Source organism: Corvus kubaryi, unplaced genomic scaffold (genome assembly GCF_017639235.1).
Source record: "Corvus kubaryi isolate FWS band 111438036 unplaced genomic scaffold, C.kubaryi_AGA036_p1.0 78, whole genome shotgun sequence".
Lineage (NCBI taxonomy): Eukaryota > Metazoa > Chordata > Aves > Passeriformes > Corvidae > Corvus > Corvus kubaryi.
The window spans coordinates 6,196,593-6,222,103 of NW_024582065.1; the positions used below are offsets into that span (position 1 = coordinate 6,196,593).

General features: G+C 42.8%; 1 protein-coding gene across 2 annotated transcripts in view; it reads left to right on the forward strand.

Moving 5' to 3' along the window:
• NUP214 (nucleoporin 214) overlaps positions 1 to 25,511 on the forward strand; it is a 38,841-nt gene that overhangs the window by 10,192 nt on the left and 3,138 nt on the right. Inside the window, exons 13-33 of one of the 2 annotated variants that reach the window (XM_042052370.1) lie at positions 267 to 442; positions 955 to 1,046; positions 1,369 to 1,458; positions 1,803 to 1,952; positions 2,183 to 2,341; positions 4,522 to 4,625; positions 5,147 to 5,326; positions 5,791 to 5,876; positions 5,978 to 6,061; positions 6,384 to 6,629; positions 7,305 to 7,469; positions 7,965 to 8,073; positions 11,274 to 11,349; positions 12,013 to 12,121; positions 13,125 to 13,227; positions 14,775 to 14,848; positions 16,600 to 18,351; positions 19,774 to 19,844; positions 20,346 to 20,502; positions 21,808 to 21,957; positions 23,197 to 23,368. In XM_042052370.1, the coding sequence (XP_041908304.1) occupies positions 267 to 442; positions 955 to 1,046; positions 1,369 to 1,458; positions 1,803 to 1,952; positions 2,183 to 2,341; positions 4,522 to 4,625; positions 5,147 to 5,326; positions 5,791 to 5,876; positions 5,978 to 6,061; positions 6,384 to 6,629; positions 7,305 to 7,469; positions 7,965 to 8,073; positions 11,274 to 11,349; positions 12,013 to 12,121; positions 13,125 to 13,227; positions 14,775 to 14,848; positions 16,600 to 18,351; positions 19,774 to 19,844; positions 20,346 to 20,502; positions 21,808 to 21,957; positions 23,197 to 23,368 (4,305 nt within the window). The remainder of the gene's footprint in view (positions 1 to 266; positions 443 to 954; positions 1,047 to 1,368; positions 1,459 to 1,802; positions 1,953 to 2,182; positions 2,342 to 4,521; positions 4,626 to 5,146; positions 5,327 to 5,790; positions 5,877 to 5,977; positions 6,062 to 6,383; positions 6,630 to 7,304; positions 7,470 to 7,964; positions 8,074 to 11,273; positions 11,350 to 12,012; positions 12,122 to 13,124; positions 13,228 to 14,774; positions 14,849 to 16,599; positions 18,352 to 19,773; positions 19,845 to 20,345; positions 20,503 to 21,807; positions 21,958 to 23,196; positions 23,369 to 25,511) is intronic. The other variant, XM_042052371.1, reaches the window with a different exon arrangement.

The following is a 25,511-nucleotide window of genomic DNA, read 5'->3' on the forward strand; positions in this document are numbered from 1 at the left end:
AGATTTGCTGTAGTTGGAACAAAATGATGAGGTGCATTTGAAGCAGGGTAGTACTTTTTGCTGGCACTTACCTTTTGCTCCTGGCTGGATCTAAGATGGAAGTCTTCATGGTTTCATGTATTCAGAAATTATCCTCAGTGGCTCCTTCCCACTATCTCCAGAAGCTACACTCGTGATTTTTGTATCTGGAGCTTGAGTTGTTGCTGATCCCAGGGGATGCTCATTCATTTATTCATTCAGTCATTCTTTTATTCATTCTGTTGCAGGTTCAGTGCTGTAGACACCTCTTCTCCCACGAGCAGCAGTGGTCAATGCACTTCCACGATGTTTTCCTTCTCAACCAGTTCCAAAACTGCTCCTGGAGGTTCTCTGAGCCAGTCCACGCCCATCACAGCCCCTCCTACCACACCACTGAAGACTTCATCTCCTGCGCCTGCCACAGGTAGGAGTCTGATCCTGATTGTTGGGAATAATGCATTATAAAAAATGTTCTAAAAGTTGTAGGACACAGTGAGCTTCATTTGGCTTCTTTCTTGCTTTTCCTGCTGTAGAAGCCCTCCTGATTGGCGCACCATCGTGATGTGAATCACTTACTCTTCAAACTGAGCAATTTTCCATTTGTGCTTTTTATTCCTCAGAGAACCATATGTGAAATAATTATATTCAGCTGCTTAAGTTCCCCCAGAAGTTCTGGCATTTTCAGTGCTCTGATAATGAATGTTTCTGGGCAGTCACACAAATCAGTGCCTTACCTTCCATCTGCATTGACTAGAGTTCAAAGTAGTCACAGAGAACTTGGATGGAAGTGAAAAGGCATCTGAGGAAGGTGTGTTCTTGTATTGAGGCCCATAGCACTACTGCTATGATTTGATAGTGGTGATTGTTTCTGATCCCAGCCTGTTTTTCAAGCTTTGTATGAGTTCATAAATTACTGTTGTTCTTACTAAATTCCAGTGGCACGTCCTGCTCAAAATGCTCCTTCAGCTTCGTTGGTACAGAAGACACCCAAAATCACCCCCTCAGCAGCAAAGCCAAGCTCTGCTCAGGTAACAGGACTTGACTGGGTTCTTTGGAGGATGAATATTGTGCATGGCCCACAATTTGCTTAGAATTCCTTGGACTGAACTAGTGTTCTTAGGTCAAAGAATTAGCTAACTTTTGACTTTGAAATAGTAGCAAATCTGTGGTTTTAAACCAATGTTCTCTGCATGTCTTTAGAGAGCTGTGTTTTGCCCTATGTTGTTATAATCAGTGTCTGAATGGACTTTCTAACATCAGGCCTTATTTGATATTTTAAGTTCCCCGTTGCAATGGATAGATCATTCATATTGATTTTGGCTTTGTCTTTTTTTTTGTTTTTCTCCCCAGGGCAAATCAGCACTCCCCAGCACAGCTTTAGAGAAACAGACCCACCAGTGGAAGGAGTCAGACCCTGTCATAGCAGGAATCAGGGAGGAGGTGAGATTTTCAAGCAGTTTTCTTCATAATGCCACACAGACACTTCAGTTCAGCTGTGTTCTGATGGTGTCTGTAAGTAGTTTAGGAATGAGAATGGAAATTTTTCCTAAGATAATTAGCCTGGTTTGTAGTTGCTATTTGTGTGTCCTGTTCAGTCATCCTCAGTCACTGTGCTGAGAAGATGGAATATTCTTTCCTGTTAATGTTCAAGAAGAATTTCCTGCTTTGGCTGCAAAGTGACCGGTGTTCATGGTGTAACTGAGGCATGATCCAAGAGCTGTGACATTTGTTCCAAACCCTGCTGTGTTTTCAGTGCCTGCCCTTTCTTTGGCTTGACTTTGCAGATTGCACATTTTCAAAAGGAGATGGAGGAGCTGAAGGCCCGGACTTCCAAAGCCTGTTTCCAAGTTGGAACTCCAGAGGAAATGAAGATGTTGCGAACTGAGTCAGATGATCTTCACACCTTCCTCTTGGAAATTAAAGAGACAACAGAGGTGAGCAGAATATCTTCTGTGAACCAGCAGTGACTCTTCCTCACCTGATGTTCCTCCTTAACCTTCTACAGCTGAACTATAGATGGACCACTGGACTCTGCTGCCTGAATGCCGGGGTGGCATTTGCCTGTGTGCTTTCAGGCACATGCTTGCAGAAGCCCTTGTGCTAGGGATGGCAATGGAAAATGTTACTTTGAACCTTGTCCCATCTGTTCTATTTCTCTTTGCAGTCACTTCATGGAGATATCAGCATTCTGAAGACAACCTTGCTGGAGGGATTTGCAGGGGTAGAAGAGGCTAAAGAACAGAACGAACAGAATCGTAGCTTGGGGTATTTACACTTGCTCTATAAGAAACCTTTGGATCCCAAGAGTGAAGCACAGCTTCAGGTATGAATCATGTCATCCAGCTTCTGATAGAGAGTTTTAAATAAAATAAAACATAGGCTTGCATGTGCAAGTGCCCAGCATTGTTGTTCTGCCCTAAGTATTTGCTGTTTCAGTATAGTCCAGTAAATGTGTGGTGAGCTTTGTTTTCCATGGATTTGCAAGAGGTGCTGAAAATCCTCTCCTGAAGCTCCTCTCTGTTGTTGCCGTTTGCAGTGATGATTCAAAACTCCTTCTGAAGGGATGTAGTTCACCTGTGATCCAAGTCTATTCTAATCTTAGAATGTGCCTCTTGACATCCTATTCCTTCTCAGCCTGTAGTGTTTGCTCAGGGATTTCAGTTCAAAGAATGTTGGGGTTTTTTTCTGCACTTTATAGAAGAGTTCTTGGAATTATTTTTATCTTCAGCAAGTGCCTTATGGAACAATTTGATGATTTATTATGACTTACAGAATTGTGTGGTTAATTTCATGGATGGTGGAGCATAAAGCTTAATGATATTTTAAAAGCTGGGACACAAAGGAAAATAACCTGCAGTACATAAGGAGGCTTTCAAAGACAAGAAAGAAAGTAGGGGTGGAGCACTTTTTATTACAACTCTGGTGGTGAGGGCTGTTTAACCCTAAGCAAAATAGAGTAAATGTGCCCTTACAAATGATACTTGATCTTTTATACACGGATAAGTTCCCCTCAGGAGGTTTGACTGGCAGGCTGCAGGCATAATTAGATGTCATCTTTGTGGCAGTAGGTATCAAGACCATGCATGCAGTTATTAGAACTCAGCTGACACAAAGTAATTTCTTTTAGGTCTGATCTCTAATCTTCACCTGGATTCTGTTGATTGATTCACAGTCTTAATTGCATGCCTGCTTTGATGTCCAGCATGTCTCTGTGACATTTAAAGCTTGTGCTTGTGACTTCAGAGAGATGATAATCTTGAAGTATGTGTTTCACTGCATAGAGGAAGGACCATGAGGAAAGAATAACACAGTGGGAGAGAAGTGGAAGTGGATTGGAATGAAAGGAGAGAACTTTTGGTTCAACTTTGTGAAAGTTTGCTTTGAGAGAGCTCTGTCTTGTCTCTTAAATTTTTCTCAGTCTCCATCATCCCCATTCTCTTGGGTGAGAAAAGCTCCCTTAGTCAGCTTCGTGTCTTAGTTTTCAATGAAGTTTTCAAGACCCTGAGACTTTTCTGATGTGCAGCTGTATAGTTTTGGTATCCAGAGAGTTGCTGCTATATAGGTGCTGGAGAGAGGAAACCTGGGCTTGGCAGTGTTTAGCACTAAGCCCACAGCAGGACTGGATTTGCTTTCAGGTAGGGGATGTCTCTAGAATTTTATGCTGTATCTTAAAAGCATTTGCAGTGGAATTCTTCCCAAGCTGTGTTCCTTGGCTGCTTTATTGTATTTAGGTGAACATTGTGTTGAGATGAGCTGAAACCAACTGCAGTTTGCATTTCTGTTTTACAAGGTTGGAGTTCAAGCCATGCCATGCCATGGAGTTCAAGCCATGCCAGGCAGGAGGGATCACAGGAATGGGACTGAGCTCTGGGTTTGTTTAGGGAGCAGGGCTTGCTGGCTTAGCTGCTGCAGTTGTGCAACTGTGTGGTCATGGATAAGTCACTTTATTCTCTGTCCTTGCTTTTAATTTATTTTCCTACCTATAAAAGTCAAATTCATTCCTTGCCTTAATGTGGGAGGTGTGATCATTCGTGAGTGCTTCCATGAATCACAGTCTGTGAATGCTAATATTCTAGAGTCGTGTGAGTAGCCTGCAAAGCTTTGATCACTTATAATTGTTAGAAGTTTCAATGTTGTAAGATGGGAGCAAATGACTCATGTTCTGGAAGTGGCATTTGAAATAAGGATTGTTTTGTATAATGCCTGATGTTTGTAAAATCCTTTTTGTAAAGACCAGGCAGTGTTTTGCAAATGTTATGGACAGTATTATTTTTAGTTGAGAGCTGAGGTAAAAAGTCCAGGCCAAAGCCTGTGTGTACCCCATTGATTGTTACGTAAATTTTCCCCATGTTGGGTTCTGTTGTGCTGGTAAAACTTTACAGGCAGAAATACGGGCAAGTGCTCTATGTCTTGGACTGAATGAGCCCAAAGATTCTTCCTCTTTTTCAACTGAAACTGAGATTTCTGAAGCAAATTAAAAACTCACTTTATTTTGCATGGCAGGAAATCCGGCGCTTGCACCAGTACGTGAAGTTTGCTGTTCAGGACGTGAATGACGTTCTGGATTTGGAGTGGGATCGGCACCTGGAACAGAAGAGAAAGCAGAAGTAAGTAATTGAAACTGAAGTACAGAACTACTGCAAAGAACACATCAGTGAATTGGGAATTAGTCTGTAATCAACAAAGACCTTTTCCTGTTTAACAGTACAATCCTTTTTGAGGGGTCTGGGAGTAACTCTTGGCTCAGACACCTAATGGGAGCCATAGGTTCAAACTCTCTGGCTTCATACAAGTTACAAGCTTGTTGTGTCTCTGTGTACAGTGCAAATAGTGCTTATAGAAAAAACCTGTAAGCTTTGTAGAAATTCATTGATGGCAGCTAATGAAACCTCCCTAACAGATAAAACATCTTGAAGCAAATGAGCTAAATGAATAAACTGGCAGCATATTCAAAGGAGAAGTATGTATTTGAGATGAACCGAACTGCTTTGGTGTTCAAACCATACCATGTTTGACCTCCTCAAGTTTCAGTAGCCAGAACCACTAAACCACTGGTATTTGCTTGCCTGCCTGTGACCCAGATGCACAGAATGGTCCTTATCCCTGTCTCTTGATCTGATCTCTGCAGGCGTCTGATAGTCCCTGAGCGAGAGACTTTGTTCAACGCCCTGGCAAACAACCGGGAAATTATCAACCAGCAGAGGAAGAGACTGAACCACCTGGTGAACAGCCTGCAGCAGCTCCGCCTCTACAACCAGACATCTCAGTGGAGTGTTCCCAGTGATACATCTCCAAACAGTGCTCAGAGGTATGAAACATGAATTCCTCCTTCCCTCTTGCCCCCAGCAATGTACGAGGGTGCATCCTCCAGAGAATGATGTTTTGTGGTCATGCTATGGGAAGACAGGATGTCCTAAAAATTATACTAAACCGTGCCCAGGTAATACAGAAGCTCATTGGTTGTGTTCTGGGGGACACTGTTTGATGCTTAGCCAAAATTTCCCCTAAAAGTTAAAGGGTTTTATATTAAATGGGATAATAGAGCCTCCAGGCTGAGATACTGCTGGTTGTCTGTCTGACTTCAGAGGAAGAAGTGAATGGCCCTTGAAGTTTCCAAAATAGTTAAAAGATCCATCACACAGTATCTAGAGGAGCCAATTGCTCTTCCAGATATGCCAATGGTTCTAGTGGCTACTTTGGCCCGATTTTGTTCCTGCTTTGGTTGGTTTCTTTCTGCTGATGATGTTTTTTCACTGCTCTGCCTTGTCCCAGTTTTGACAGTGACCTTGAAAGCCTGCGCAACGATTTGATGAAAACTACTTTGAAATCACAGGCCAAACCTCTGCCCAAAGTACCTGGTAATTTATTCTTTTGTCCTGGCATTCACACCATAAATGTGAATTACCTTTTTTTGATTTGCAGTTTGATTATAGACTAATAACTCTCTTCTGTTTTCCAGCTAAGTTATCCCCAGTGAAGCAGGCACAGTTGAGGAATTTTCTAGCCAAGAGGAAAACTCCACCAATTAGGTCTACAGCTCCAGGTAAACCTTTAGTGACTATAGAAGTCTGAAATGCTTTCCAGGAGGGTTACTTACCTGCTGTGGGACTGAGACCTGAAATTAGCTTTTGAGTTCTCAACCCCTACTTCTCCTTTCCTGTTCCCCCATCTGCTCTCAGGAGGACTTGCCTTTAGCTGCTGTCTGGTTGAAGGCTGCCTTTCCAGGCAGTTAAGAAGTCAAATCCTATCAATGCAGGAGTAAAACAAGCCAACAGGCAACCATCCTAAAATAGGGTGCATTTGTCATGGCTGTTACACTGGATGGTTCCCTAACTTAATACTGAATTTTGGTTTTGATGTTGCAGCAAATTTGTCCCGATCTGCCTTCTTGTCCACGAGATATTATGAAGATTTGGATGAAGTCAGCTCAACATCCTCAGTTTCCCAGTCACTGGAGAATGATGATTCACAAGCAGTGGATCAGGAAGAAGAGGCAGCCCCAGTCCAAGTCCCTCGTCATGCTCCTGTGGTCCGAACTCCCTCAATCCAGCCTGGCTTGATGGCTCAGCCTCCGTCCTTTGGGAAACAGCACCTCTCCCTGGGTACTCTGTGTGAGTTGTGTTTGCAGTATCTCTTCTCACTGTGGTCTTGTGGGTAGCTTTAACCACTGTATCCACTGCCAGTACTTCAGGCCCTGGAGGAATGAGATTGCAGGATACAGATTTTGCCAAGTTCTCAGGAGCAGTAACAGAGTGGCTTTGTAACCTCATGAGCTTGAGCTAAAAGCACTAGAACGCCTTGACTCACTGATTGTGTTTTTGTGATAGCCTGGTTCTTTCAGATTGCAGTGACCTAAAATATTGCCCAAAGACTAAGAAACTGGAGTACTACTGCATTTGGTTGATGTGGCCAAGGTTAGGAGTTCTGAGCCCAGCAAGTCTCAGTAAGAACTGCATTTGCATACACTCAGTTTTCCTTGTGCAAGAGAGGTTTCTTTAATCTCTGCAGCCAGAGAGAAAAATAAGGTGTCAGCAGAAGTGTCTGTAACAGCAAGCTGAAAGTCCTCTAATGCACTGAAATGACATCTATTGAGACTTAGTAAATTCCTTGGGATATACCAAAACTGCCAGGGACAGATTGTGTTGATTGTTTGAATGGCTTGCGCATCAGTCCTGTCAGAAGGAAGCTGTGTACTTAGAGGAACTGCAGTTCAGCAAAGGCTTTCAAAGGCTCCCTGTTTTGTAGAGAAACAGTCAACTAATACTTTTGTTAATTTGTTTCTTTAGTGCCTACATCTTCAAACAGAATCATCCCACAAGGGGCAGACAGTACCATGCTTGCAACAAAGACTGTGAAACACGGGGCCCCTGCTCCCACTGTCACTGTTCCAGCACCACAAGCAGCTGCTGCTGCAGCTCTGCAGAGGCAGATGGCTGCTAACCAGTCCCCAGGTAAAAGGATGGCTAATTGCCCAAGTGACCTCTGAACAGCTGAATGTGGCTTTCACAGGGATTTAGTGCTCTCAGAGGGAGGAGATCATCAAACAAAATGTGGTGCACATCTGTAGTTGTTGCACCTCTGAGCTATCCAGTGTCCTTTTGTCTTCCTTTTTCCTGTAAGCTGCCAGTACAAAATACCTGAGAAAATCCCATTTCCGTTAACTGAAGATGTTACAATGTAGGTAAGAGAGAGTTCATAAGAATAATTACATTTGGTCAGCAATCAACAAAAAATGTACCAACTATATAGATTGCTGCCCACTTTTTTTGTCCTTAATGAAGTCTGACATTCCAAATGTTTCAGGCCAGGTACACTATATATGTTCTAGAATCTTGGCTGGATCTTTTTGGAATTATTCAGGCCATATGGAATGAAATGAAATGCTTAATATGGAGTTTGTCTTTACATCTTTCTTTTTTTCCTCTGTTTTTTTCTGTTCCTTAAAGCTGTGAGCACTTCCTTGACTGAATCAACTCTGAAGAACGTTCCTCAGGTGGTGAATGTTCGAGAACTCAAGTCTGGTGCATTGACTCCAGCAGTCTCTGCAGTGATAGGGTGAGTGCTGCCCATCTTTCTGGTGGTCTTTGGTAGCATTTGCACTGGAGTACATCTGCCAGTGGGGAGCAGTAGCAGTGTTTTACTGAGTGTGGCTGTGTAAGACCTAAAGTGAGTGCATTTACAGAAGAGTATTGGGTTTGTGGATTTAAAGAAAGAAAGCTCTTTCCAGGTCATTTAAGGGTTTGCTAATGTCTTGTCCTGAGCAAATGACGAGACCAGTATTAACCTCCTTCTCCATTTGTCTGTGAAATGCATTTATGTGCATCCTCTCCTTTTGGGCTTCAGTGGTTTTACTGCTAATATGGAATTTGGACCTGGTATCTCTCCAATCACTCCCTCTGTTCTACCTCTTTCAGTGAGGGAAGTGAAGCTCTCTGTCACTGACTGTGGTCTGTGACTTTAGGCTGTCCAGATGTTTTCCTTCTACTTTGTCATCCTTTGCAGAGAAAACCTTCTCTGGAGTTACGCCTCTTCTGTCTGTTCCCAGATTCACCCCCTGAGGGAGGGAGAACTGTGCTCTTGCTTTTCTGGAAACTTGTCTCAAATGTTTTGACATCAGAATTTTGACTGAAGGGTTGGGTGTCACTAGGGGTCAGTCACTTTGGAACACTACCAAGCTGCAAGGCTCTTCCTCATGAGTAAACTATGAATGTTGACTTCTGGTATTTAACCTTGAATTTGTTACCATTTCTTGTGAATTAGCTCTAACACTTGGCATCCCTACTCTGCATCCTGCAGACAACAGCCAGCTCAGCTCATTCCAGACATTTCTGTCTTACCACCAGGCTCTGTCACCAGCCTAGGACTAGGCCTTTTCCCTGTTGTTGTAATGACCTTGAAACTGTCTTTTCGTGAAGTTCCTGCTGTTGCTTAAGACCAGGGCAGTGCATGGCCAGTTCTGGGCTGGGGAGGCAAGGGCACTACTGAAAAGTTTGTGCAAAGTTGGGCTTACTGCATGAAGAGGGATAAATTCACCGTGTTACCTCTGATTATAAGTTCATATGGAGTTGGAAATGCTTTATCCATATAACTGTGAGCTGTTCATGCAGCTCCTGGAACAACTGCTGTTGTTGCATCACGACTGGCTTTCACACATTTGTGTGTACTCTTCACTGTCAAAGAAAAAAGGTGAAATTCCTTTGATGCAGCTTTTCAAAAAGGGAGCAGTCTCACAGTAGTGGTACTCAACTGCTCACCTTGACATTTACTTCATGGTTTCTTTTGCATTTTAATTGTGGAACAATTGTGCATGTTTTGCTATTTTATTTCTTCTTAAAAGTGATAAACGGGGATGGGGAGGGGAATTGCTACATCTTTTGAAAGTCAAATTTGTGGACAGCTCTACGTGGGAATTTTTTGGCTAAAAGTAGTCTTGTGACCAGGAAGAGTTTTCTGCCCTCAGTTTCATCAGAACTATGATGAAAAAAGTAGAAAGTACTGGCTGTGCATGGAGAAGGTTGTGAGTGAGCAATATGTAATGAGATTGGTTTTCACTTGAACTGTAGTTAAAAACCTGTCTTACTTTCAAGTAGTTTTAGGCTGGCAGTATTGATTGATCTCTCTAATTTATAGAGCACCAGCTAGCTTGATATCTTGGAGGCTTTCTTGTGCCTTACTTTATAGCTGACCTCATAAAAATGTACTTTCTAAAAATTCTACCCAAATGAACCATGCTTGCCAGTCAGATTCAGCACTAAAATGAAGAGCATTCACCCAGCAAAGTTAATTCACCAGTTTTTGCTACTTCAGACATCCTGGCTCCCTTTTGCTGCCACAGCACACTCTTCGGTTGTTAAGCAGGAATGATTTTTCAGTTGTTACCAGTTGTTCAATGGCCTGTGACTGGGTGTGTTGGTGGTCCCAGTCTACCAACTAATACATAGGGGTTTTTTTTTTCACTGAAAACTTTCTCCACAACTGAAGTCAAACCCAGCATTTTCACAGCACTGTCAAGTGATGTTGAGATCAAGTCCCACCCTCTCATGAATTTCACAGACTTTTTGTTGTTTTCTTCTTTGTTCGGTATAAACTTGAAATCTACAGCAGCATCATCCCAACACCAACTTTTTCCAGTGTTAATCTTGAAGTTTTCATTGTTTGCTGTACTTCTGCTTTGGGCAGAGGGCAGATCCAGGCCATGCAATGTAGAGAGGGAATACTCCTTGCTAGAAGGAAGGAAGGACTTTCTAGTAAAGCAAAGCTGTTTAAGGCACAAAACCTTATGCAAGACCAAATGGCCATGCAAAATGTTGCATGTATGTATCCTCTTCCTTTGGAATATGGTAGACAATTGCTGTGAATTGGCCTGCAGTTGGCCAAACAGTAAATGCAGTTTGGGAATCCTCATGCTTAGGAGGCAGGCAACTTTGGATGCCCAAATTTGCTCACAGTCTGGGACTTGCAGCCTCAGCCAGAGATTGTTATTGCCTTAGGGAACTTCCTGTCTCTGTCAAGATGGAGAGCACCTGCCTGGGTAAGAAAGTTGGGCTTTGCCACCAGGAGAATGCAATCACGGTTGAATTTAAGCTTCTGAAATCTTCTGGTATTGTCCAGTGAAGCTTCTCAACCTGGTGGGCCACAGACTTGAGGAGATGCTAAAACTGGTTGGCTGTTCCCAAGTGGCAGTGATTTGGTGTGTTAATGTTTATTTCATGGTCAAAAATACCAAACCTATAATGTAGAATACAGGTTAATTTTATCATAGTTCGTGCCATGACTTTGTCAGTGTTTATAGTACACTTCAAAGACAGGAAATGCTCCCTCCACCCCCTCCCAACTTTGTCTCCTTAGTCAGCATTTCTAAGCATTGCATGTACATGTCTGGACTCCACATTATAAAGGAAGCTGCTTAAATTTGTTATCCACTAGGCATAAAATTGTAATCCCCTTACCTGCTGATTTTTCATCAGCTCCCTGTAAAATAGAAAGCCCTGACTCTCTTCAGAGACAAGAGTGTCTAGAGAAGACTTGATCGTTTAAGTCTAGAGGTTTAAACACATTTACAGACTTCCTTTGTTAAATGTGGCTGATTCATTTAAGAGGTTTATTCTCTAATCAGATTTGTTCCTTTGGAGTTGTGTGTGGAATCTTTAATAGCGGCTGTTGTTCAAGGCTTCTGGAAGCTGCGCTTTTTGAGAGGAGAGGAAATCCTCTTTCAGACTAGTTATTCATATCATTGTTTAATTCTTCTTTTTAAGATCATCTGTGCCTCACTCTGCAGCCCAGGCGGTCCATCAAGTTTTGGCAACTGTTGCTACAAATCAAGCTAAACAGGTATCTTGATATAGAGCCCTTTCCTTGTGGAACACTCCACCTGGGCATGTTCAGCAGAGTTTGGGGGTTTAATTTTCATAGCTTGGCCTCCATTCTTGACAAACCATTTCTGTATCTGTGACCTCAGCAGTGTGATGCTAGACATATCTATGTTATGTCTTGCCTTTTCTCACTTCTGGAGACATGCAGTTTTCTAATGGCCCCAGCCTTGCTGCAGTGAGGGTTGGAGCTAAGAGCAAAGGAAGCTGTATTAGGTAGATACAGCTAAATTTCACACTAAAAGAATAAAAGTGATAGGCAATCAAGGAAAAGAGTTCTTTAGTTACCCTGTTATTCTACTGAGGACATTGCTTAATGGTTGACAAGCTGCTGGGTTTTATATGTGTGCTTCAAAAAACCAATGCAGCAGTCTTTGTTCTCTGGAATCATTGAGCTGCTGCCCATGGAGTCTTGCTGACCTGTTGAAAAGGTTGAGGACTGACCCTATATTTAAGTGTCGAGACATAATGAGCCCAAGATTGCAGATCTCTTCTGAGTGCTTCGACCACCTACCTCTATTTTATTCTTAAGTCACTGCATGACATTAATAATACCAATCCAATGTCAGAAGGCCCTTTGTTAATGGACAGACTGCACTGACCTGAAGTGGTGCTGTGTTTTTAGACACCTCTGACAAGCTCGATGAAGGGCCAGGCTCCACCTTCCTCTGTGTGTGCTCCCTCTCCTATGGCATCCACAGCTGGTCCAGCATCGTCTGGCAACAAGGTCTCAGGTAAGTTGTCTTTAGTGGAGATGGAAATAAGGTCTGGATGTCTCTTGCCACGTGTCAGGGTGCACAGTCAGAGAATGAGGATACTGAGGAAAAAAGATTTGCCTCCACTGAGAGGTTGCTGTGCCAGTCTTGAGGGGGAGAATTTGAAAAGCGAAGGTACAGAAGTGCAGGAGAGTTGTTTTCTGTACTCTCTGTGTTCCTTCTGTTCCTGCATCTAGAATTCAGTGACACAATTCCTTGTTCAGAGTGGACTCAGGACTTGTAACTCTTATCAGGAAATGCTGAAAGCACATCTTCCACAAGGCTACTGCGATTTGACAGCAAATTAAAAGCAGCTCTTTTGTTTTTAAAACATGAAAAGTGTGCTGGTTTTAAACATTTTAAATGTGCTGATTTGATTTCTAGGCACACAGCATTATAGAATACCTGAACAAGCTTGAAGTGAACTGAGTCCTGTGCAGGATCTATTGAGCATTGAGCTGCAGGACCAACTTCAGAGCCAGTTCAGACACAGTGATCAGTCTCATAGAGCTGGGAAGTTTCTAAAGAAAGGAATGCTCAGTTTACAACTTAACAGGGAAAGAGAAAACATATGGGGAAGGAAGCAATTGATTTCTAATGTGTATTAGATAATAATGCTTGCATTGGACATGGTTTTATAAGCCTCTTGCATAAATGTCTGAAATCCATCTCTGTTGGTCTTTTGCCTTTAATCCGTGCATCTAGGTTGCCTCTTAGCCAGGGGTAAGAAGCAGTAAAAATAGCTAGGAATTATATTTGACTTGCCAAATGCTTCTTAAATTTTGGTTTATTGAAGATGGCAGCTCCTGAATTTGATAGCACTTCCTTTTCATTTGAAATTTATTAAATTACAGACTGTGTGTGCAAGCTAATCCCTCATTTTCTGATAAATGGATGACAGCATGCTTTGGGTTTTTTTTTTTTTTTTTATTTGTAGATATCTTTTAAAAGTATATTTATTTGTTGTTCTTGTAACTTACAGGACAAGGGACAGTAAAAACAGTTACAGCTGTTTCTTCTACTGTGACATCAGTACAAGCAACAACTTCACAGCCTAACAAAACATTCTCCTTTTCTTCTGCGGGGTCTGTATGAACATTAAGATTTCTTTGTAGTTGACATTAAATATGAGTATTGGCTGTTACAGCAGGTGTTGCCTACAGGCTGTGCAATACTGTAAAATGGCACCTGCAGATGTTAGACTGGGAGGGCAGGGGTTATACCAGAGTCCTTTGAAGACCTTGTTTGTGGAAGCCTGAGTGAGGTCTGAAGGTCTGTGAGACTTTGACACAATATCATGTTGCTTTGAGATAACTAATCAAGAGTAAAGGATGACTGGCTTGCTTTTGGGGTTTATTTACAGTGGACTGTTGGAACAAGTTCCCAGTTATGACTTAAAATATGTACTGATGGTTACACCCCCTGAATACTTTAATACAGCAGAACAAATTTTGTGTTTTGGCTTGAAAAGTAATCAGTTCATGAAGGTGACAAGAGGGGCCCCAAGCCATCTGGTGATATCTGTTACATAACAATAACACAAAGCAAGGCACATGTTATGAACATACAGTTACTCTGAAATCTCTCTTATGGAATGTTATTTCAGGGATGGCAAAAATAATTATTTGATTATATCTTATGTTTAGGGGAGAGGGATAATACCTTAGGAATGATTGTTTGAAATTCTGCATGTTTACTGCTCTAACACTCAAGTGAATTTCTCTATGAAGTGGCAACATTAAGAATTTCAGAACACACGCACTTTCAAATGGCTGGTTTCTTTCAGTCTTACCCATTTCTCTGCACGTTTGTTAAGTGGATGCTACCCAAATGCCTTGCTGGGCTCTTAAGAGGGCTAAAAGAATCCTTTTGAGTGATGGAAATTCAGATTCAAAAAGCAAACAACCCTGCCTTTGTCCCATGTGCAGTGCCTCAGTGTGTAAACCATATGCTAAATACAGTGCTGTTGTCAGTGATGTCTTAGTCCCATGGCCTGACTTCTGTATCAGCAGCTGGTCTTTGAGAATCAGAGAAAGCTTAAAAAGCCCCAGGGAATGAAGATCTCTGCAAGACTCATAATGAAAGATCATAGTACTTTTGCAAGACAAAATATTGTTAGTGTAAAATAGTAATGATAACTTTTCATTTCTGTCTTGCTGTGAGTGATCTCCTTTTTGGTGGATGGTAGTATTCAGTTATTCCCTTCTGCACATGCACTGACTCTTCCCTTTTAGCCCTTTTAAACTCTAGTTGCCCCTGTGGTTTTTCCTCTCACCAGTCTCCCCAAGTCCATCAGGTTTTGGTGCATGTTGTTCAGTGATAGAGCTGCATGGGGAAGAAATACACAGCAGAAAGGAAAGAACATGGGAGGATAAGGGGTGGTCAAAAGAACTTTGAGCTCTGACTCTCTTTAACCCTCTAGAAGCCTTTTCAGAGAGGAAACAAATGGAGCACTGTGTATCTATGTGTGTGTGTGTGTGCGCGCTTCTCTCTTCCTGTTTAGTCCTTGGAGAAACTGCCTGTGTGCCTGGCTTTGTGCAAGTCTGAGTCTCAGAGTTGTGCTCATCATATGGTTGGAAGTTTCAACACTTTGAGCTAAGTCACTCTTTCCCTTTCTCCTCTTTCCTCCTAGGTCTGTATTTAATTTTAGTGGTGTCACATCAGCTGCTTCATCACAGACACTGCCCAGCCTTGCTCCCTCACAAGGTTAGTTTGGGAGAGGGTGCAAACAGCATCTCTTCCCTTCTGAGAGAATGTTTACTCTTCCTAATTTGTGTGGTTCTTGTTCTGTGTTGCAGTTTTATTACTAAAATTGCAGTAACATTTCATACATATGCTGGGTTCTGCCCTGTAATACACAGAAATCTGGGCCACCCACCTTTCAATTAAGAGTAAGCAAAATATTTGTTGCCAGGAACATTTCGTTTATGTAGAGGGTAAAGGGTAACATCTGTAGTAATTTTCTCTGCTGTCTTTAATCTGTAGATTTAAAGTTGCTGAGGTGGACTGACACAGAACTGCCATCCAGTGAGCATTTAGTAATCAGAGGGAAATGCTTGGAATGGCTTTGTGTTGCTTCTAAAATTGAAGTGACAATAGTGGCTGCCTTTCCATGTCATAGGTAGATCCTATTTGCCCAGTCTGGTAAGAAGGAACTGATAAAATCTGCTTTGTAATAGTTTCGAAGCTTTCTGCCTTTAATTTCAGTCTTGCAGATGAGGTCATATTGTCAAAAATTTGCTCCCAGTGTTATTGGTTCCTCTGATAAAAGATAGCACCTCTTCATACAAATCTTGGCTTGTTTCTATCCTTAGACCACCACAGCCACGTTAATAATACTGATACTCTTGTTGTTAAGCAGAGAGAATGAACTGGGTTTAAAATTTGAAGATTAACATAAAAGCTTAGGTAAATAACACAGATAAAGCAGGAGTGGGAGGTGCAGGAGACAGACTTGTAAACCACAGCACTGTGTGAGGGCAGGTACTTCACACTGCTCTGTGAACTGGTAGGAGCACCCTGGTAACTGGTGGTGGAAGAACTACAGAATGTAATTTCAGGGCCTCAGGAGGAAAAAAAAAGCTGCATTATTGAGTGTCAGTTACTTAATATAGGGGAAAACATAAGGATAATACCAGCTCTGCTAAGAAGATTTTGCTCTTTGTTGTTTGATCTCCATGCAGATTTCCTATATTTTGCCCAAACACCGATGTGGTGTTTTCAAGTCAGAATTTGTGTTTGGTGCTCAGAAATGAAATGATAGTACATTAAATAAAACTAGCCCAGGCTCCCTTAAAACTTCAACAGTTTCCCACTGTTGTACAGAGTTTATGTTAGAAGTGGAGCTGCTTTGGCAATTACATTTGAGAGTTTTTCTCTAGTTTTTCAGAACTGAAAACAGGCTGTATAGAAACTGGTTGGTGGTCTATAAATAGCTGAATTTGTTAAGAAAGATTTGATTTTGTAGAAGACTCTTCAAGTGCCAGAAAGTATTTTTATGACCTAAACTGTTCTGAGCCATTGGTTTAATAGCAAAGTGCTGTAGTAAATGTCAGGAATTTTTTACCTGAACCAAGTAAGAAGGGGTGAAAGTGGTGTCAATAGAAAATTATCTGTAATAACCAGGTCTTTTATGTTTTTATCAAACTGCTGAAAAAGAAATAGGAGCCAAAGGCTGGAGTTGTCTCTACTTAAAGAGAAGGATGCTTAAGTGGAGGCTATGATGTGACAGTAACAGTGTTTGTTGCTGCCACCCTGGCCATAAAGGCTTCAGGTGTCACTGTTGTGTCCTGAATGGATGTGAAGGTTGCAGTCACCTGATGGACAGAGGCTTTATAGCTTTGAGGCAAGAGCGCTGACAGTCTGTGAAGCACTAAACCAGACCATTATTCTAAGAATGATAAATGAGCTTTGCATACCCTAACTTGATTTGTTACTTCTGTCTCTCTCACTGACAGCCCCTGCAAAAGAGTCTGCCCAGCCGGATTCATTTCTGTTTGCTGGGAGTTCCAAACTTGGAACAATTCCCGAGGCCTCCTTTGCTTTTGGGTCCCACAAGTCAGCAGGTGCTCCAGGAGGTGTAGTAGGAGGTAGCTCCTCAGCAGATGGCACCCAGTCAAACAAAGCTGCTGCAACATCTTCTGCGCCCCCCACAACCTCTGGCAAGTTGGATATTACTCCATCCAAACCAGGAGATCACTTGTTTCAGGGCAGTCTAGCTGGGGAAACTCTCGGGAGCTTCTCAGGACTACGGGTTGGTCAAGTAGATGATAATGCCAAGACCACCACTAAAGCACCATCTACCAGTGTTGCAGGAACACAGTCAACTAAAGTGTCTACGATACCTTCTGGGTTTAATTTTGCTGCTCCCCTGGCATTAGGAAAAGCTGGAGAAGCTGCTTCAACGTCAGTCACGTCAGCTGGCACAGCATCCCTGTCCATCAGCACTAGTGCCACAGGCAGTCTCTTTGGCAATGTCCAGTTAACCAACACAGGGTCTTCTGGGGTGTTTAATCTTGGAGGTTCTGGTGGCAACAAACCTGCCTTTTCATTTGGTATTCAGCAAGCAAACAGTATGAGCACATCCACCTCTACCCCTTCTACTCTCCCTGCTTCAACGTCCCTCTCGTTTGGAGGTTTCTCAAGTTCATCACAAACTGCTGTCCCTGCTGCAACTTCCAGTAAGTCTGCAGGGGATGCCAAATTACCACCTGGGTCAGAAAAACCATCTGAAAATGAAGCCGTAGCAGCTGGGTCTTCACCTCCAGTGCCACAGCCTCAGGCACAGCTCTCAGAGCCACTCAAAGAACCCACCTTACCCCAGGCCACAGCTGGGGACTCCGTCCCGGAGGGCTCTGGGACCACAGTGGCACCACCTCCCCCTGACCCCGTGGCTGCTCCCACCTCCACCAGCGATCTGAAGGCCCTGGTGCCTCCTGCTGTCTCTGCAGCCACCCCACCAGATCAGAATGTCTCAGCAACAACCTCCACAGCAAGTGTTGCCTCTGCTGCAGAAGCCACAAGTGCTCTGGCTGCTACCTCTGATGTTACTACAGGTGTGCAGAGTCCAGCTGTTGGTGCCTCTGTGTTTCCTCCCACTTCTGCAGGCTCCTCGGTGTTCTCTCAGCCACCAAGTTCCAGCTCTTCTGGCTCAGCATTTACCCAGCCTGCTGGGGAAACAGCTGCCACTCCTTCCACACCACCTGTTTTTGGACAGCTCCCAGCAGGTACCACAGCATCCTCTCCATTCGGGCAGCTCACCACCAGCACTCTGTCCACAGCCACTGCCACCACCCAGGCTGCCACCTCAGGCTTTGGTACTTCTGCTTTTGGCACCACCACGACAGGGGGCTTTGGCCAGCCAGCCTTTGGGCAAGCACCAATCTTTGGGCAACCTGCAAGCAGTTCTTCAAGTGGCTTTACCTTCAGCCACTCTGGGTTTGGGACAATGCCAGCCTTTGGCCAGCCAGCAGCTTCCACAGCAGCCTCAAGCAGTGGGAATGTTTTTGGAGCCCCAGCCAGCACCAACAGCGCCAGCTCCTTCTCCTTCGGCCAGCCAGCCAGCACGGGCGGGGTGCTCTTTGGGCAGAGCAGCCCTCCTGTGTTTGGGCAGAGCACTGGCTTTGGGCAAGGGGCATCTGTGTTCGGTGGCACTGCCGCTGTCACCACCACCACGTCCTCTGCTGGGTTCAGCTTCTGCCAGGCCTCAGGTAAGAGCAGGGCGCTGTCCCAGTGGCACTGTCTGGCTTGGAGTGTATCACTGGGGAAAGCAGGATGGGATTATTGCCTTTTTTTCCTCTATGGCACCTGATGGTTTTCATTTCTTTGGTTTGGTTTTGTTTTGTTTTGAATTAGTAAGAACAAGAGCTGCAGCACTGGAGACCAAAGCAGCTTTTGCTGTGCTTCACTGTTCATCAGCAGGCCTCTGAATGTAGCCTTGTCATCCAATCCTGCCTTTGTTTTATACTTACGAGTCTACCTTGATTTAATTTTGCATTACATATTGTCCTGCCTGTTGCACAGTAACTGGAAATGTTGTAAATGGTTGCACCAAAGGGGCAGAGCAGCTCTGAGACCATAACCAAGGCAATGAATAAATACAGATGCAACACTTCCTTCAGTGGCCTGCACTGAACACGTGCAACAGTGGCTGTACAGCCAGGTGTAATACCATGTCATCAGATAGAATGGCCAAAAATAATTTAAACCCTCAAAGTGATGGATTTGCAGGGAATAACCTGTTAAATCTGCTGCTGCATTTGGAAACAGTTCAAAATTAAATATGACAGTAACATGAGCATCAGCTACCTGTCCACACAGTTAAATTGGATTCTTGCACGGACCAAACCTCCTTGGTCAGTCCCTTTTTGTTCTCCACATGCTCAGTATATTGTTGAGGTTTTTCCAAAGGTTTCTCTGTACAATCTTCAGAGAGCTCCCAGGGAAAAGTGACAAGTACATAGTAATAATAGAGAGCATGTATTTCCAAGGAAGAAAAACTAATTAGGTTCAGTTAATTAAAAATTATGGCACTGCAGGCAACTTCTTGCTCATTTTAACTACAGTAGCAGAGAATACTTAAATTGGGGGGAAATGAACTCTGCTCGAGAAAGGTGTTCCTAATTATAGAAATGCAAGTTTTACTACAAAAGGCACATTTAAGTGAACTGGGAAATGGAAAGGGGAGTTCTTTTTTTAGTCAAAACACTTCATTATCTTTAACAGGAGTCCTCAGGTAACAAAACTCAGATTCTCTTTACACAAGGACAATCAGAATGCTCCAGTGCTTGTGCACGACTTGCAGTATTATTGTAGCCATGTTAACAGGAATCCAATTCTCTTAGTGTTAGCAACAATCCCACAAGTGAAACGGCCTTCTATTGTCTGTTTTTAAGTTGGCTGAAGAGAGAATGAGAATGATTTTCAAATAAACTTCCAATGTCACTTATTATTTGTGTGTTGGCACATGCTTTGTATTTGTCCAGCCTAGATAGGTTTGGTAACATCATTCATATCCCTGTGTTTTGGCATGGAAGAGCTGTCCTTTCCCTGTCCTGGTCTAGTGTCACCTCCCTGAATGTCTTACACTCTAATAATAGTTCCTGTGGTTAATTTTTCTTTTTTTCTCCTAGGTTTTGGTTCTAGTAACACAGGTTCTGTGTTTGGGCAAGCAGCAAATACTGGAGGCACTGTCTTTGGCCAGGCAAGTATTTATGGCTTTTTGTAGAAACAAAAGGCTGTTACATGTGGGGGACTTGGTCAGGGTTCCCTATTTCTGATATATTTTTAAAAATACAATTTGATGTGTTTAATAAAATGTGTCCCAGTCTGTACTGGAGATATTTGCTGTTGTGGTGAGCACCAAAGCATCATCTGCATGAGTACTCCAGGGGGTATGGAGACACAAATATTTTATCACATGCAAGATAAGATAGATGCAGTAAGTCTCCTGCCTTGATTCCATGCTAAGTGGAAAGTAGGGCAAGTGTAGGGCAAGTCTCAAAGGCATTATTCTGTGCTGTGGACAAGATTTAAGACAGACTTAAATAAAATTTCATGGTGTTCCATTTTGGAAGGTGATTTCTGGCTGGTTTGTCAGCTCCTTCAGACATCCAGAGAAACAGCCCAGGCAGAGCAGCCTTGGGGGGAACACATGCTGCTTTGACTTTGCTTAAATCCCTTTCTTGTCCTTTTTGTGTTCTAGCAGCCATCTTCTTCCAGTGCAGGCTTGTTTGGAGCTGGAAGTGGTGGGAGAGGTGGAGGCTTCTTCAGTGGTTTGGGAGGAAAGCCAAGTCAGGATGCAGCCAATAAGAATCCCTTCAGTTCCTCCAGTGGAGGATTTGGATCTGCAGCTTCCCAGAGTAAGTGAATTGAACAAGAATACAAAATGTGATTTCCATCTGCTTTTGTGATCCCATCTGATTTTCTGCTGCTAATTGTTTTTGAGTAAATTCTGTGTTAATATGAAAGGCTTTGGGGGGGTAACCCAGAGTATGTGTGATGTGTAATCCAGAATTTTTCTTCTAGGTTTATGGAAAACAAGTAGGGAAGCCATTGAAATAAACAAGCAGATGCAAGAAGAGTGAATAACATCTATATTCTGTAGAGAATTCTTGGCCAAGTCCTTCATTAAAATGGAAAACTTGTCATTGAGTTTCTGCCTCTAACTTGGTTGGAAGTTAGAAAGCTTTAATCCTCTCTCGTTGCCCTAAGACTGTAAAAATTGCCAAGAATCAATATGTGAGGTGTAATAATATGTGAGGTATAGAATTTTTGTTACCCTCTGCCAAAAAATTAATATCATTATGCAGCACACTTCATCAAAATTTGCTGTGACATATGGATAGATAGAAAGCACAAAGAAGGGGAAGCAGTGGCTAAGCATGAAAGTTGGGAAACAAAGGAAAGCTTTAAAATTAGTGCTGCAAGTGGTTAGAAGTAGCACTTCAAGCCTTAAGACAGAAAATCCATTTATTTTATTACATCTTTAATGATCCATTGGGATTAATGGTTGAGGTCAGTTTTCTAACCTTGCTAATTTAATCATTTAATGCAGTTCTGGGTTTTGTGATGAAACAAAACAGATGGTTCACCATAGAAAAGCTTTGGTTGTTCTGTGTCCTGCCTCTAGATGCAAAAACTCCCTGTAGGCTTATGAAGGGTGAAAAAATGAGTTATTTCTCAGTAAGGCTGGAAAAGTTTGGCTCCTACTTTAAGGTCCTGTTAGATAATCTTGTGTAGAAATACTGAGCATTGCCAAAACAGCTGAGAATCTTTAATTTGTGGTTTGCTGATATTTGTGTTGTCTGGAGAGACTGATTGTAGCTGCTGGCATTTCTCACTTGAGGAATTGTCTTTTACTGACTGGGGCACATGATGCATCTAAACAAATCATCCCTCCTGGTGATTTACTAGATTGCAGCAATAAAGGGTTGCTACTGGTCCATCAGATCCAGAATGGATCTTGGTGGAACTACAAAGTCCCGTAGGAATAAAGGAAACCTTGGCTTCTCCCTGTGTTGTTTTCAGTGTGATGTTCAGTGTGTGCTTGGGGGCTGGGGAAAGAAAAGTAATTTTCCCTTCTCCTGCTTCAGCTAATGAAGTGCAGTGTAGAACATAGTCTGCTATGAGTATTGGCTGTTTATAAATATTCTTCATCTCCCCAGATTCTTCGAGCTTATTTGGGAACAGCGGGGCAAAGACTTTTGGATTTGGCAGCTCCTCCTTTGGAGAGCAGAAGCCTACGGGCACTTTCAGCTCCGGTGGTGGAAGTGTGGCCTCCCAAGGCTTTGGGTTCTCCAGTCCAAACAAAGCAGGTACTTTGGGAATCCACCCACTGGGACAACCCACATTGTCTGGGAGAAATTTGCTGTTCTGCCACTTAGCTGTCCACAGCCTGGACTCGGTGCATGGACAAGAACTGTCTCTGAACAGTAAATAAAAAATAACTGAATGGAGCTTTAACTGGTGGGTCTAAGGCAGATTATTACTCTCTCTTATGCAGCATCCAGTAAACTACGTGCTCAGGTGTTCATTTCAAAAATTCCCATTGCAATTTAAGAGCTGAGAGCTGTGTAATTTAGTTCTGGTCTTATGTTCTGTACAATCGAGAGTACAGAACATGGAACTGAATACATTTTTCCTATTTTAGATACTTCCTTGGAATATTATTTTACAAACTTCACCCTGGGTTTTGTAACCTCTTTTATTCTCATTTCACTACTTAAAAATAGTGGAAAAAGGAAAGTGAAACATGTTAATATTGTGAAAGTGAGTGTTTGCCAAGCAAAGCTTCAGCCCCTGGGATAAATGTTCTTAACTTCCTAGAGATAGAGGTAACAAAATATCGGATCTGTGTTTAAATAATTCAGGCCTAGCATTTATTTTTTTTCCAGACCTTTTGTGTTTACAGCCAAACAGTATCCATTACCTTGGCATGGACTGGAATTTCACCCTGCGTATTAAAATGTGCTGTGGTGTCCTATCCTCATCCCTGGTCAAATAAAAGAGCAGGTGAAGGACTTCACGTTCCACAGTGTCAATTAGAAATGGGCCAATAATATCAGCAGACGAACATAGAATAAAATAATCTGGGTAGAAATCCATTCAGAGCTGCAGGAGGCAGCTAAACCCTGAACAGAAAATGCCAAGAGCAGAGATAAGTTCTTGATTCCCTGCAGGCACTTCCACTGACCTGGCATTTAATCCTTCCATTTTAGTTTCCACCACTTAAACCAGGATTAGATCATCCCCTACCTCCTGAATCTTCGCATCACTGAAGCACCTAAAACCCAAGTTTGCTTCTACTCTCTGATCTTAAGAGACGGGGAAGACTTGCCAGTTGCAGTTTTCTTTCATGCATTCAGGCACTTCTTATCCATATCTTTTGCAATAAAACACCCTGCAGACTGGAATTAATCCTATAAATACTTTGGTGTCCATATGATAAGATGAACGGCCCCATTATCTACTTGGAAATCTGCTCTTTGTTTTCTCTCTCTGCGTTATCGTTTATGTGATGTTCTTGTCCCCTTTTTTGCCTCTGTTTTGCTCAGGTGGCTTCGGTGCTGCTCCAGTGTTTGGCAGCCCTCCCACTTTTGGGGGATCCCCTGGGTTTGGAGGGGTGCCAGCATTCGGTTCAGCCCCAACCTTTTCAAGCCCTCTGGGCTCAACGGGAGGCAAAGTGTTCGGCGAGGGGACAGCAGCAGCCAGCGCTGGAGGATTTGGGTAAGCCAGGGAAAACAACCTTCTTGCATGACAAGATTGTGCTTGGTTACTTCTGCTTTAACATAACGAATGTATTCAGTCATTGATTGGTCAGCTCAAAGTGTCCTTGGTTTGTTTGTTTAAAAGAAAAAAACAATTAAGGTGTAAAACTAAAACTTGTACCCCAAAGGAAGTAATGTGTGGGATCATTTTAATGCTGATACTCTTGTGTTGAACCTTTAGCTTTAGAGATGTCAGCTTGCAACTGTGTGAGGAAATGCAGGGGTATTTTCTCTGTGTGCATTTAATGAGTGCAAACCTAGGACTACAAACTATGCCTAACAAAGAAAATAACAATATTGTTATTTGTGACTCTGTCCAGACACTTTATCCTCTGGTTACATTTGGGCTAGAGATGCTAATGAGAATTCAGGCTGTTCTCTCACCTGTGGGATGAGGCACTTGTAACAGCCTGTGCTCCCAGAGCACTTCATGTTTATCCCTCACTGATTGTTTTTACCTGTTCCTGTACCCCCTAAGCCTGTGCTTGGCACCAGAGCAGACAGCACATTATTCCTCGCTTTGTTCAGCAAATAAAAAAATTCCAAACCTCGTCAAGCAGCTTCTGCAGTCGGCAGCAAATGCAGTTCTTCAGCACTGTGCTAGCAGCCAGCAGCACTCCTTCCTGTCCTGCAGTTACAGTCAGACTGCACAGAGCCAATTCAAAAGAGAAAAACTTCCAGTGAGGAGAGGAAACCAGACGTCTTCCCAGTCTTGGTGTTTATTTATTTCACAAGTGTTTGTCTCTTTGTCTGGTTTCAGGAGGAGCTGCCTTTGCATAAGGCACAGGGGGACATCCACAAGTGTGACTTGTTAATTCCCTGTGTGAGGTGTGGGCAGGTACCCTGGAGCTGGGGGAAGCTTCAGCCAGGTGCTCCTGCTGTCCAGAATGTGCAGCAAATTGAGGAGTCCCTTTGGAAAGGGTGAAAATGCAGGCAGCTTAATTAAATCTCCACAAACAAGGATGTGTTTGTAGGGATGACGTAGCTTAAATCAACTGGTAGTTTGTTCAGTTCCAATATCCAGCCTTTTTGCTGCAGGATTTTGTACTGAGACTTGATATGCTCTGTGACAACATGGAGAGCTTAAAGATAAAATGGGATTCAGAACAAGCAGCATGTTGATGGAAAAGAGGTCTTGCATAAGCAGTCTGCAGACTCAAGAAAGATAATTCAGTGACTTAACTTGTGGGAAGCTTTGACAATTTTTTCTCTACTAGAAAGGTACAGACTCAGTCTGGTATTTTCAGAGTTCCCTGAGGATGTTGATTTTTAGAACTTTAAAAGAGTGTGCAGAATTCCCAGGCAGCTTTACAAAAATCCAAATCTCACCACAAAATGTTGAGCAATAGTTTAATTCTGCAGTATAATGTAGAATCTGTGCAGGACTTCCTTTCTGCCTTTCTCTTGAAGTGAAACTTTAAAAATCCCAATTCCAAAGAAGCCACTTGCAAATACATGGTGTTGTATTAGCTCCAAGTTCCTGAGAATATTCTGCTGACTTAAATACTTGTGATTCATACTGCTTCAACTCTGAAAAATCTGCATCACTCAATAAATGACTGGGGTGTCAGAAACCACTACTTCAGAGCCTGCAGTTCCAACTGTTGGTGGGCAAATAATGTTTTGCTTTTATAAACTAACCTCAAGTGCATCTCAATTGTGTTTTGCACAGCAGCTTTAAAAAAGGACTGGAAATCTGGGCAAGATAGGTTGGATTAAATTGTTACTAGGCAATGACTGCATGTCATGTCTTTTATATGTCTCAAAGAAAATCTGTCCATATTAAGCTGTTTCTTACTTACACTGTGTGCAGCCCTTATGACAGGCCTCTCCTGGTTGCAACCAAAAGGAGCAGTTTGAACCACAGGTTTCCTTGTCACCATTTTCACTTCCTCTTTCTTACACCAGATAGACAGGATTTGTGTGTTGTGGCATGCTCCTGAGAAGATGGAGCACTCTAAAACCTCTTGTTCTAAACACATCACCCAATCTTGCTTCCTTTTAAAAAGAACTAAAAAACCTGTTCTGCTTTTCCTGAGAAAAGCACATTTGTGGTTCTGAGCTGGTGCTGCCTGCAAGTACAGGGGTGAGGAGCCAAAGCA